The sequence below is a fragment of the Ovis aries genome, chromosome 11 (genome assembly GCF_016772045.2).
Source record: "Ovis aries strain OAR_USU_Benz2616 breed Rambouillet chromosome 11, ARS-UI_Ramb_v3.0, whole genome shotgun sequence".
NCBI classification, from domain to species: domain Eukaryota; kingdom Metazoa; phylum Chordata; class Mammalia; order Artiodactyla; family Bovidae; genus Ovis; species Ovis aries.
The window spans coordinates 22,541,987-22,554,014 of record NC_056064.1 but is presented as its reverse complement, the minus strand read 5'-3'; the positions used below and the strand labels follow the sequence as shown (position 1 = coordinate 22,554,014).

The 12,028-nt window shown below is 46.1% G+C and overlaps 1 protein-coding gene across 1 annotated transcript in view; it reads left to right on the top strand.

Moving 5' to 3' along the window:
- Positions 1-12,028, top strand: part of PITPNA (phosphatidylinositol transfer protein alpha) — a 35,719-nt gene that overhangs the window by 19,454 nt on the left and 4,237 nt on the right. Inside the window, exons 7-10 of the mRNA XM_004012544.5 lie at positions 238-321; positions 1,510-1,587; positions 1,753-1,863; positions 2,901-3,023. Of these exons, the coding sequence (XP_004012593.1) occupies positions 238-321; positions 1,510-1,587; positions 1,753-1,863; positions 2,901-3,023 (396 nt within the window). The remainder of the gene's footprint in view (positions 1-237; positions 322-1,509; positions 1,588-1,752; positions 1,864-2,900; positions 3,024-12,028) is intronic.

The following is a 12,028-nucleotide window of genomic DNA, read 5'->3' as shown; positions in this document are numbered from 1 at the left end:
GAGAGTGTCTTGGGCTGCTGCAGTCATATTTAGCTTGAAAAATCAGAGCATTAGTTCTCAAAGGTATGTCCACTTAAAATTCGTTCACCCTCCCACTCCTTTGGATAGTTTTATATGTACTGGTAGGAATCTCATGACTATGGCTATGGGAACAGCTGCTGTTAGATGTCCATTCTGGGTAAAGGCTGTGGTAGCTATTAAACTGTGCATAACGAGTGGTCACCCTTGTTCCTGCAGGTGCATAAATTGGAGCCTGAGGCGTGGAAACATGTGGAAGTTGTGTATATAGACATTGCAGATCGAAGCCAAGTGCTTAGCAAGGTAGGGACTATTCAGCTGTGTGGGTGGCCTCTGAGATGCAGAAGTCACTTATGTCAGAGAAACCAAGGAATCATACCAGCTTGAGTCAAAGGGAAGTTCTCTCTTGAGAATTTTATTTTCTAAATGAGTGTTAACAATCACCTTATCTTGACTTGGGGATACCACCAGGCAAATAGTGGCCCAGATACACAGTCTTGTGCTTCTTGGCCTAATATCCCCACTGCTATCCTCAAAAGATGAGTGGATTTAAAACAAAAACAAAAAAACAAAAACTTTTCATTGAAGTATAACATATATAGCAATGTGATAGATCCTAAGTGTGCATCTGTATACCTCACACTGAACATCCCCAGATGTTTCTCAGACAGAAACACTAGCCCAGAGTATGGCCCTTTGAGTATTTTGTCAATTCTTGTTGTTTCATGCGAGTGGAGAGAAGCAGAGGTAGGGAAGGTTTAATAAATAATCTCCTTCACTTTGGAAGATGCTTTACCACTGTATGTGTATGCATGTGATTGGATATCTTTGTTATTTTTGATAAGTAGATACTATAAGGAGTTTGGTTTTTCCCTTGCCCACATTAGTTAATGCAGAGAAACAGCCCAAGAGTAAACTTTTGTTACTGTTAATTAACACACAGCATTGACTGCAATTTAAATCAGTGAAGGGAGATAGACAGTAGTACACAAGAGGATAAAGTCAATACATTAAACATTTCCAATAACGATTTTATTAAAACAAGGCAGTTTAAAAACAAAAACAGAACAAGCCAGAGAGAGGTGGGACTGGAAGATTTCAGAAACAACTGGCTGGTTGCTCTCAGCTCCAGCTGCTGTTTTAGAATTACCTGTTTTTTAAAATTACCCTGCGTTGCTCAAGGGTCAACTGTGTTTTGAAAACACCTTCCCTGGTGCTCTGGATGTTCCCTCCAGGTTTCAAATCCCCATCTTAACCAGTGGAAATCCAGGCCTGCTCACACAGTCTGGTAAAACTGAAAACAAGCCCTGGCAGACAAAATCACAGAGAGCTCTCCTCAGAGGCAAAAGTAAACAGTTCTATATCTTGTTTATAGACTTTCCCATGTTTTCTTTGTGCCAGAAGCATCAAGAATGGTATGAACTGTACTGTGGTGGAAAATCTGATCTCTTTCTCTCTTCTCGACCCACCCCCTCCCCCAACTTCTGACAGGATTACAAGGCAGAAGAGGACCCAGCAAAATTTAAATCTATCAAAACAGGCCGAGGACCCTTGGGCCCCAATTGGAAGGTGCAGTTCACACTCTCACCACCAGGGGGTGCTGGGGCCAGTGTGGTTGGGCCTCCCTCCTGGAGGGGGGGAACTGGAGGGGGGGGGGGGGGGTTTCGCGCAAGGGAGAGCCAGAGGTCGGCTCTCTTAGTTACCTGTCTGCCTGTGGGTGTGTTTCTAATACAGCAAGAACTTGTAAATCAGAAAGACTGCCCATACATGTGTGCATACAAACTGGTTACTGTCAAGTTCAAGTGGTGGGGCCTGCAGAACAAAGTGGAAAACTTTATACATAAGGTAAGTGGCCAGGGTGGGGGGCCTTCCAGTGTGTTGGTGGGGGGTGTTTTGCCCAAGAGAAGATCATACAACCCATGTGGCTTGTATCCTAGGTTGGCCAGCATCAGGATGTTTAGGTCTGATTTCCCAGACCCCCACTTCCTCTTGCACCAGACTCTTAGAGATTAACGCTGTTCATCCAGGGGAACCACATGCAAATGGGAAGGCAACTGAGGCAAAAGAAGGAAATAGGAGGGGGCTTGTTATGATTAAATGGCAAATAAAACTCAGGATCTTTGCTTGACATCAAAAGGCAAAAAGTACTATGGACCAAATTCTCCAGTACCCTGAATTACTGAACTAGACAAATCTAAGGCTTTTTTTTTTTTTCCCCCTTTGTTTTTTAGCAAGAGAGTATCAGACAAAAATAATAACGTGTAAATGGGAGACCCAGGAAAACAGTAACTTGCCCCAGTGGCACCTAAGAAGTTTCTATATCCTTCTCTCTGATGTGTGAGAGTCTGGTAAAATTGAGCAACATTTCATAGCTGCTGGCCAGTTTTATTTACTTATTTTTGGCCATGCCATGCAGCACGCGTGATCTTAGTTCCCTGACGAGGGATCGAACCCAAGCCCTTGGCAGTTGAAGCACAGAGTCCTAACCACTGGACTGCCAGGGAATCCTGCTGCTGCTAGTCAGTTTTAACCTGGTCTTTAGGCTCCAGAGACAAGGAAGAAACTTGGCACAGTCGTTTGGGGATCTTGGCTCATGGATTGCCTGTCTTGGCCTGACAAGGCGCTTGCCTTGTCTTGGGGCAAGCTAGGCACCACCCTCTCCCCGGGGGCTTGACTTGAGGCCATACCCATCAGAAATGTGGAGGCAAGGGTCACTGACCTGAGGGATTGGAGGATCGATCCAGATCAGCCAGTGGGGTACCTACAACTCCTCCCCCAACCTTCCCAGTACAGTGTGGGTGCTGGCATGGAGGGTGTGGGCAAGAGGGCTGCCACAGCAGCCCACACCTTCCGGTTCTAACTTGGGTCCCTCCTTTTTATAGCAAGAGAGGCGTCTGTTTACAAACTTCCACCGGCAGCTGTTCTGTTGGCTGGACAAGTGGGTCGACCTGACGATGGATGACATTCGAAGGATGGAAGACGAGACGAAGAGACAGCTGGATGAGGTACGTGGGAGGCCCGAGGAGGCTCCGGGGCTGTCCGCTAGGAGACTGTCGTGCTGGGCAGCTCACTGAGGGCACCGTCCTGTGGTTCTAGGAGCATGTCAGCGTCCACTGTGGGTAAGGTCTAATGCCAGGCGATATGGGAACTACAAGGAAGAAAGCAGCCTGTGCTCTTGAACTTGCAGTCTAGTCGAGGTCTTGGCATATCCAGAGAGACAGATATGGCGGGCTGTGCTGAACGCCAAGTGAGTAACACAGTTGCCGCAACGGCCCTCCAGAGCTGCGTGGGGGAGCCGTGCTGGGCTGCAGAGGCGGAGGTGGCCCCGGGAGGCGGAGGCAGGCCGGGCTGGTCCACGAATAGCACGCACGGAACCCACAGAGGACAGCGGTGGAATGCACACCACAACCCCTTTTTAACGGTGTTGGAGCTATTGTAGAGTTTGGAGCCTTTGCCCCTGCCTTTTTTTTTTTTTTTTCTGGCTTGGCATGGTTCCCAGAAGGAGAGCTACCTGCTGTTCCATGTGAGCCTGAAGACCTAGCACCCCTCTTGCCTCCTTTGAGGAATTTGGGGCTGCTTGCCTACAAGACTCCCTCTGAGGAGACTGTTAGTAAATAGCACTCAGGCACCCACCAGTGTGAGGCATCATTCGGAGGGCTTCTCCAGGTCTCGGCCCATCTCCTGTGGTTCTCACAACCCCTGTGAGGGGGTGCCGCTGTTACCCACACTCAGGTGAGGAGGTAGAGGCCCTGAGAGTTCAAGGCCGGGCCCAGGGTCACAGAGCCTGCAGGTGGCACAGTCAAGGGAGGAGGAGCCTTAGCACTTCAGTCACTCGGCCGCTTCTCCTCCGTCTAAATGCCATCGGGGTCTCCCTCCTGCCTCTCGGGGCTAAAAATAAGGCAGGAAGCTCCGTTTCATAGGAACTGCCATCCATCTCTCCCTCCTTGCCCTGGGAGGGTTGGCACGGAGCCTGGTGTCTGGCAGACAGAGCTTTGCACAGCCGTGCCTGGCTCTCCAGCGGGCCCTCAGGTGAGACGCAGACCCAGGTCCAAGCTACCCCCACTACACTGGTGCTCCCACTCACTGTGCTGGTCTTGATGGAAAGTGGGCCCACGAGCTCTTCCTTAGAGGGGGAGCCCCGTGGGGAATGGATTCTACCCTCCAGGATGACACTTCCGGGCTGACTCACTGGTTGCAGCGGTTTGCTGAGTGAGTTCCTGTTGAAGGCAGATGTTTAAGTTATTCATTCAGCTGCAGTTCCAGGGAAGTGGCAGGATTTTGGACACAAGTCCTGCTTCTGCTAAAGATCTTCAGGAAGCGGTAGGTTTTAATGTCCAGAGCTCTGGCGATTCTAACAGTGCAAGAGAGAAGCCTTGAATCTTGTGGTCACCTGAGTCCTGACCAAAAAAAAAAAGAAGTTACCAAATGGAGGAGCAGGGACAGAGCCACTGAGGTTTTAGTCTGAGTGCCAGTTGCCTGTTGCTGCCAAGCCGGCCAGCATACCCCAGGGTCATGGAGATGTTGGCCAACAGCCAATGTTTAAAAACTCTTGGGGTATAAAGAGTATAAAACTCTTGGGGTCGGATTCGAATTCTTGGTGCTGGGCAGGTTGTCCAGGGGATCTGCTGAGCTGCCTCCCTTAGGTCCACAGCTCACAGGCACTCGTCCTCACAGAGTTCTTTTTCAGTCCCCAGCCCTCGTCTTTGTTTCTCCATTCTGTGGATAATTGTGCCAAAAGTTTGGATGATCTATATTGTCCAAGATAACTGCAGATGCAGAAATCCCGCCTTGGAACTGGAATTTTTTAAATAGTTGGTGGTGGAAAAGAAAGCAGAACCGCTGGGGGAGACGTGTTCTGACCCTGTTCGCAACTGCATGGGACCTTTGTGCTGACTATACTTCTGGCTCACATGTCGCTTTCCTTTCTTATTTTTCTTCTTTCTAAAAATATTTTTATCAAAGTTTTACTTTCAGAGTTTTTTTTTCTCTTTCCATTTTTAAAAAAAGCCACTTTACTGAGGTCTGACTAACATACAGAGAGCTGCACCTATTTAATGTGCCCATCTCAAGGAGTTTGCAGATAAACAGACATTCGTGAAACTGTCGCCACAGTCAGTACCATCACCCCACAAGTATTTTTATTGGTTTGACACTCAGGTAGTATCCCACACTTAGGAGGAAGACACTGGCTTCTTCTGCCCCATCCCCAAGGTTGCGCCTCCGGAAGTAGCCCCTTGCAATCCTTTTTTTTTTTTTTTTTTTAACTTCCTGTGTTGGGGTATACATACATTAGCTCAGTCATGTCCAACTCTGCGACTGCATAGACTGTATCCTGCCAGCCTCTTCTGTCTATGGAATTTTCCAGGCAGAAATACTGGAGTGAGTTGCCATTTCCTTCTCTAGTATTGGGGTACAGCCAGTTAATACATACTGTGATCACTTCAGGTGAACAGTGAAGGGACTCAGCCATACATATACATATATATATATGAACCCTGTCATATCTGATTTTCATTTCTTCCGTGGATAATTTTCTGGTTTTCTTAGGAGGTTAGTAAACACATCCCTTGTTGTTAGCTTAGTTTTGTGTCTGTATCGTTAAGCTGTGTCTTTGAGTCTCACCGGGGTGGGTGGTTGGGCTGGTTGCCACAGTGTCAGTAGTTGAGGTTGGTTCATTCTCATTCATTTTGCTCCCACTCGGTAGACACTTTAATCTGAAGATCTCTTCAGTTCTGGAAAATGTTTCTGTGTCCCCTGTTTCATCATTTTCTCCCCTCTGTCCTCTTTGTTCTCTTTCTGGAATTTTTTGTTGTTGTTGTTAGAAGTTGGGCATCATGAATCAACCTTCTAATTTTCTTATGTTTTGTCTCCTTATTTGTGTGCTTTCTAGGAGAGGTTTTCTGAAGTCAACTTTGTCTCCTCTATTGAATTGAAGACATTCTTAAGCACTGCTTGTTCTGGTCTTGGCATCACTTTCCTTGTCTGAAGTATGGGGTTTGGTTCTTACATTTGGTTTTGAGGTCTCTCTTCCCCCTGAACATCGTTTCCACTGAGCTCCTCTTCCCGTTGGACTTTGTGTTTCCTCTTAGGGGCTTCCCTCTGATGACTGGGGGTCCTGGGCTATCCATTCACAGTGAAGAGTGAAGCTCCAAAAAGTGGATGAAGCCCTCTGCATCAGTTGTTGTTATTGTTGTTCAGTCGCTCCATTGTGTCCAGCTCTTTGCGACCCCAAGGACTTCAGCACGCCAGGCCTCCCTGTCCCTCACCATCTCTCGGAGTTCACCCACGTTCTGAATCAGTGGCTGGGCTTACTGAAGGGTAGTCAGATGGTTCCACTGGGGCTTCCCACTTCCGGCTCCTGAGTCTGTTTTTCTTGGGCTGCTCGTTTTGCTTCAAGAGGACACGCCAGCCTTTTTTTTCATGGGGCTGGTCAAGGCCAGCCTTCTGGGAGCTGATCTAGGGAAAGGTCCTGGGGGCAGACTGAGAACCAGGGGAGGGAACACCAGGGCACGCCAGAGCCAAACTCTTCTTTATTTCCACTTGCAAAGATGTCACCCGTTTCTCACCCAGCTGCACTCCCTCCACGTAGAGGCACCTGGTGCTGCGGGCTCCCAAGCTTCTGGAGAACCTGCGGCAGTAATGGGTCCACTCCCTGTGGGCTGCCCTCCTCACCTGCAGCTCCTGCTGCTCTGCAGTTAGTCACCGCTCCTCCGTCCTCCTTTCGTCTTCCAGAGTGCTGTTTCCACCTCTTACCTGCTGTTGTCTCCTCTGTTCTTGTTGTCTTTGTAGTTTTCCATCTTTCCATCTTTTTTTCTTTCATTTAAATTCCTTTACTGTCATCGTGCTACTCTTTGGGGGAGAAATAGCAGTAAATGCTTGTACTGCATCCAGCCTGCCATGATTAACTGCAAGTTTGTGATAGAAATTATGACTGTTATTCTTTAAACCAAGGCATAGCAGTCTGGTGTGGGTGGGTTGTTTTGTGAGTTACAAGAGGTCACTATAAGGCCACAGTCACCCCTGCCGTAACTCTTGTCCTCTGGGAGGTGAACCCGCCATTCTTGGATGAGGCTCAAGGATTTGAGAAGCAAGGGATCAAGAGATTAGTCCTTTGCCCTAAAAACAAAAATGTCAGGAAATGAGTGCCTGTGGGGGAGCAGTGGCTCTCCGTCCCCCTCCCTCCTCTCCTGCTCTTAAGAAACTCATAATCTCAAAAGTGGAAGAAAGTACCTTAAAGGTCATTTAGTCTAATTATGTGGCCAGTGCTTGAGTCTTCTCTGCCCTTTCCCATTAGCTTGTGCTTGAGCACCTCCTGTAATGGGGAACTCCCTGTCTTATGAACATGGCAGTCATAAACATATCCATCTGTCCATATTTTTTAATTGAAGTATATAGTTGATTTGCAATAAGTTGCTTTTTTGTGGCTTACGGGATCTTAGTTCCCTGTCCAGGGATTGAACCCAGGGCCATGGCAATGAGAGTACCAAGTCCTAACCCCTGGACTGCCAGGGAATTCCCACACAGTAACATACTCTATTATTAATAGAAGCTGACATTTATGAGGTCTTCCCACGTGCCTGTCGCGTGTGGTAAGCTGACATCTGACACACACTGTCACCACATCCTCTCGACCGTCTGTGCCACGGGTATTCTTTGCAGAGAAGTTAAGGATACCTTCTAGTTCAGAGAACAGGTACCTCCTGGGCCTTGGTCATTAACTCGAGATAATGAGATGGGAAGAAGAGGATTCATCTTAAAAATTGTAAAAAAAAAAAAAACAAAAAACTTCAGTTCCCTGTTTACAGGACTCTCTAGAACATTTGCTGAAGAACAGCAAAGAACACGTGATTAAAGATCCCGCAGCATTTTTGTCGTCTTCCCCTGTGGGTCTTCCTCTCTAACTCTTTTGGCTCCTCTGATCCCTCCGTTGTCCATCCTTTCTGGGCTCTGTACTTTGGGATGGAGCTCAGAGGCTTCGTGGCACTCTTTGCTCTGTGGGCTCACCTGGCGGGCTTGTCTCTGAGCATCTCTGTAGACAATCTCCCTTTCCATTTGCTTGAGTCTGAATGTGCCTGTCTCTTTCTCATCCCTTTAGTATGGATGAAGAGGGCCTTTGCTCCATCCTCTGGCTTTTTGACTGATGAGTCACCATTACTTCTAGATTTTAAGTCTTAAACACTGGAGCAGTTACCTTTCAATTACCTAAACATCCCTGTGCAGTGAAGTGCGTGATAATACATCCCAGAGTTCCCCATTTGGGATTGTGATAGACAAGGGTCTTCAGATTAAAACACTCAGTGCCTGGTTCACGTGCTGGGCTGTGGAAGATTGTATCTGAGATTCCCGTAGTGCCTGCAGAGGGCAGAGCTAGTTCTTCTGAGGCCGAGGGATCCCTGTCTTGAGGCTGATGCTGTCCTTGGAGTCTTAATTCCCTCCGCCCTGCCCAGCAGCGATTGACCCCAGAGCAGACCACCTGGAACATTGACCAGCATCTTGAAATAGGGGAGCAGCTTTATTTTCTTTATAAATATTTAAATTTTTCGATATTAAGATAATATATAAGCATTAAACAGTTTTCAGGAAACTAAAAAAATAGAAAAAAATCACTTGTACTCTATTTAAAAACAACCACTGTAAACATTTTAAGAATTCTTACACACTTTTACTTAGGTCTGATGGTACTGTACGAGCCTGGGTGGTCCTCTCACCTTTCTCTAAACATTATAACAGCATTCAAACCAGGAAAAAAGTTCCTTCACATACACATTTCTCACAGTAGCTACGTCTCGCTCTGTACTCTCTTGCCCGTGCTGGATTTTCCCTCGTGTTGTTCGCAGGTTTTCATTGTTTATAAATAATGCCACGATGAGAAATTTCTATGCACTCCATTGTTTGGATAATTAGGATTATTTACTTAGAATAAATTCCTACAAGTAGAATTAGAGGATTTAAAATTCTTGTTACTTATTGCCAGATTTCTTCCCCAAAAGGCCGAACCTGTTTGTAGAGGAGGTTTCTAAAGAAGTTCTAAGAACAGATCCACATTTGCCTTGTATTTGTGTGCTTTCAGAACAGGTCTGTGGTTGCCGTTCAGTGCCATAAGTGATTTTCTTACTGGCTTAAGCCTTCACTTAATTTCTGTTGGAGTGTACTTGCTTCACAGTGTTGTGTTCGCTTCTGCTGTAAGCAGAGTGGATCGGCTGCCTGTACACATATCCCCTCCTTTTTAGGTTTCCTTCTAGCTTAATTTACGGAACTTTTTATTTTGAGATGATTGTGAGATTCACATGCAGTGGTAAGAAATGATAGAGAGAGATCTGTTTCTTCCAGTGACTACGTCTTGCAAAATGACAGTATGATATCACACCCAGGAAACTGACACTGATACTTTTACAAGTTCCTTTAAGTCAAAGGTGTATTTCATGCTTATAGGAAAAGCACTTTTCAAAAGATGGAAAAAATATTAAAAACAAAAAAACACCAAATAAATAAATAAAAATAAGTAGATGAATAAAAGTCCCTTTCTTCCGACCCCTGGCCTCTTTCCCTAGAGCAAAGCACTGCTAAAAAGAAACGCTCCAGGACTGGAGCTTCTGTTTTCACGTTCCTCGACTGTATGTACATAGATAGCCGGTAATGGCTTGATCCGAGGAGCACTACAAACGTTAGATAAAATCTCTCATTTTAGGCCCCAGGAAACAGGAAATAAGCATTCGTAGAACATTTCATTATAAGAATGAAATAATGCATTTTTATTTCGGTGCACCCTCTGTGGGGGGACCTTGTCTTTGAGAGTAAAGGAAGCTATCATGTTTCCTGATAGGAAGTTGCATTTTATTTCAAGAAATAGGAGACCAGGACCTGGCTTTGCGTTAGTAAATTCAAGTCAGGCAGTGAGCTCTCAGGGTCTACAGGTATCTGCTTGAGACCCAAAGAGCTTTGTTCCCATGATACTAAACCTTAGCCTCTTTGATTATTGAAAATGTACGTGAATGGTCATTAGTGAGCAGATATGTAATGAGCCCATTTCTGTCTTCTTTCACATTTATTTATTTGGCTGGCTGTGCTGGGTCTTAAGTTGTGGGCACTCCAGATCTTTAGTTGTGGCATGTGGGATCTAGCTTCCTGACCAAGGATCGAACCCAGGTCCCCTGCATGGAGTCCTAGTCACTGCACCACCAGGGACGTTCCCAGTTTTGGTTTGGGGGGTGGGGTGGGGGGTTTGTAATTATTTTGAAGGAGTTTCTTTTTTGTTGTTGTTTTCTGAAAGAGTTTCAAACTTAATGAAAATGACAAGAATACGAAGAAAAGGATAAAACAGCATCCACCAGAGCACCCTCTAGTCTCAGTCTGGCGCAACCTCTGTTTTCTGGGAGTTCCATGACCTTGACATTCGTGGAGGTGATAGGCTAGTCATCTTGTAGACGGTGTTTCAGTTGGGGTTAGTCCAGTGCTTCTGCATGATTAGATCCAGCGTCTGTATTTCAGACCAAAGGATCACAGACTGTCCTTCTTGTCCAGTCCCGGTGAAGTTACCTTTGTTCACCTGGGTGTGGTCATCACTCTTGGGGTGCTGCTGACCCCAGACCTCGTAGGAGGAGGGATTTTAAATCTCTCTGATCTATTATGTTCACACAAATACTTCCAATTCCAACCTCACACCACAAGGGTAACTTTCTGTCTTTTAAAAAATTTGACTCAAGAAAAATCGAGTTTGTTAAGCTCTTATAAAGTAATATATTAATTACTATGGATAACTGAAGTTATAGGAACAATACAAATTTAAAGCCACCATTCAGGAAAGTGACTTTTGAGCAAAATCTACAGGGAAGAGGCATTCCAAGAGGGAGCTAGGAACTGTCACTGCTGTGGCTTCGGGTTCAGTCCCTGGTGAAGGAACTAAGATCTCACAAGCGGCTCAGCACAGCCAAGGAAAGAAAAAGATTTTGAGAAAACTATAGCCTGAAAGACCGAGCTACGAGCTTAGATATAATCACAGTAATCATTATCAGTAGGGAGTGACTATCGGAACCTCTGGGGAGGACCAGGAGGATGTTTTTCTCATGTTCAGGTTCCATGTGGGCTCAATGATTTATAATAGTTGGGGGGGGATGGGCGCGGTAAACAATGGTCGTGGGTTTGAACTGTGGCGGGAAGTATATTCAAAGATGTTTCCCAGTGGAGAGCTACTACTGATGAGATAGAGTCTCTGAATAATGTGGCTGAAAGTCTAGTGAATAAAGCACAACTGAGGAGGCTGTAGCTTAAACGTGCAGCTTCTTGAGTGTTACGCGCACACATGGCCTGTTTGCCATGCTATTTAGAACAAAGACATAACAGGGCTGATAACAGGTACAGTGTTCCAAGCACTCCTCTGTGCTAAGTACTCTCCCTGAATATCTTAACCTTCACTACAACCCCATGACATATGTAGTGTCTGTTATTATCTCTATTTTTATTATTACAGAAATTGAGGCTTAGAGAGCAGTGAAGTAACTTGTTCAAGGTCACAATTTAGTGATGAAGCCAGAATGCGATCCAGGCAGTCTGATTCCAGCGCTTATGCTCTGAGGGGCTCAAAAGTTGTTGAATGAGTAAAGATTGAACCTGGTGCAGAAAATTCATGGACAGTGAAGACATGTCTGATGGGAAGTTATAATAGACATATTATAGACATCCTGCAATTAGAACCTGTTTTCAAGTTGGAAAGGATTTGATAGCAATCGCCCGCACGGTGTTCCCAGCAAGAAGTTGTGTCCAGTGCTGTTGAAAGGTGCTGGGGACAGGGACCACTCAGTGCTCCCAGAGAAGACCCTGTCCTGTTCTCCAGCAGCCTCGCACTTCTGCCAAGCTGAGATCTGCTACCTGCACTCTCCATCCCTGTGCCCACTTGGCTGACTGGGCAGACTGGCCAGAGCCTCTTTTTTTTTTTTTTTTTTTTGCCATGTCACACAGCATGTGGGGTTCTCCCCAACCAGGGATGGAACCTGCGCGCACACACACACACACA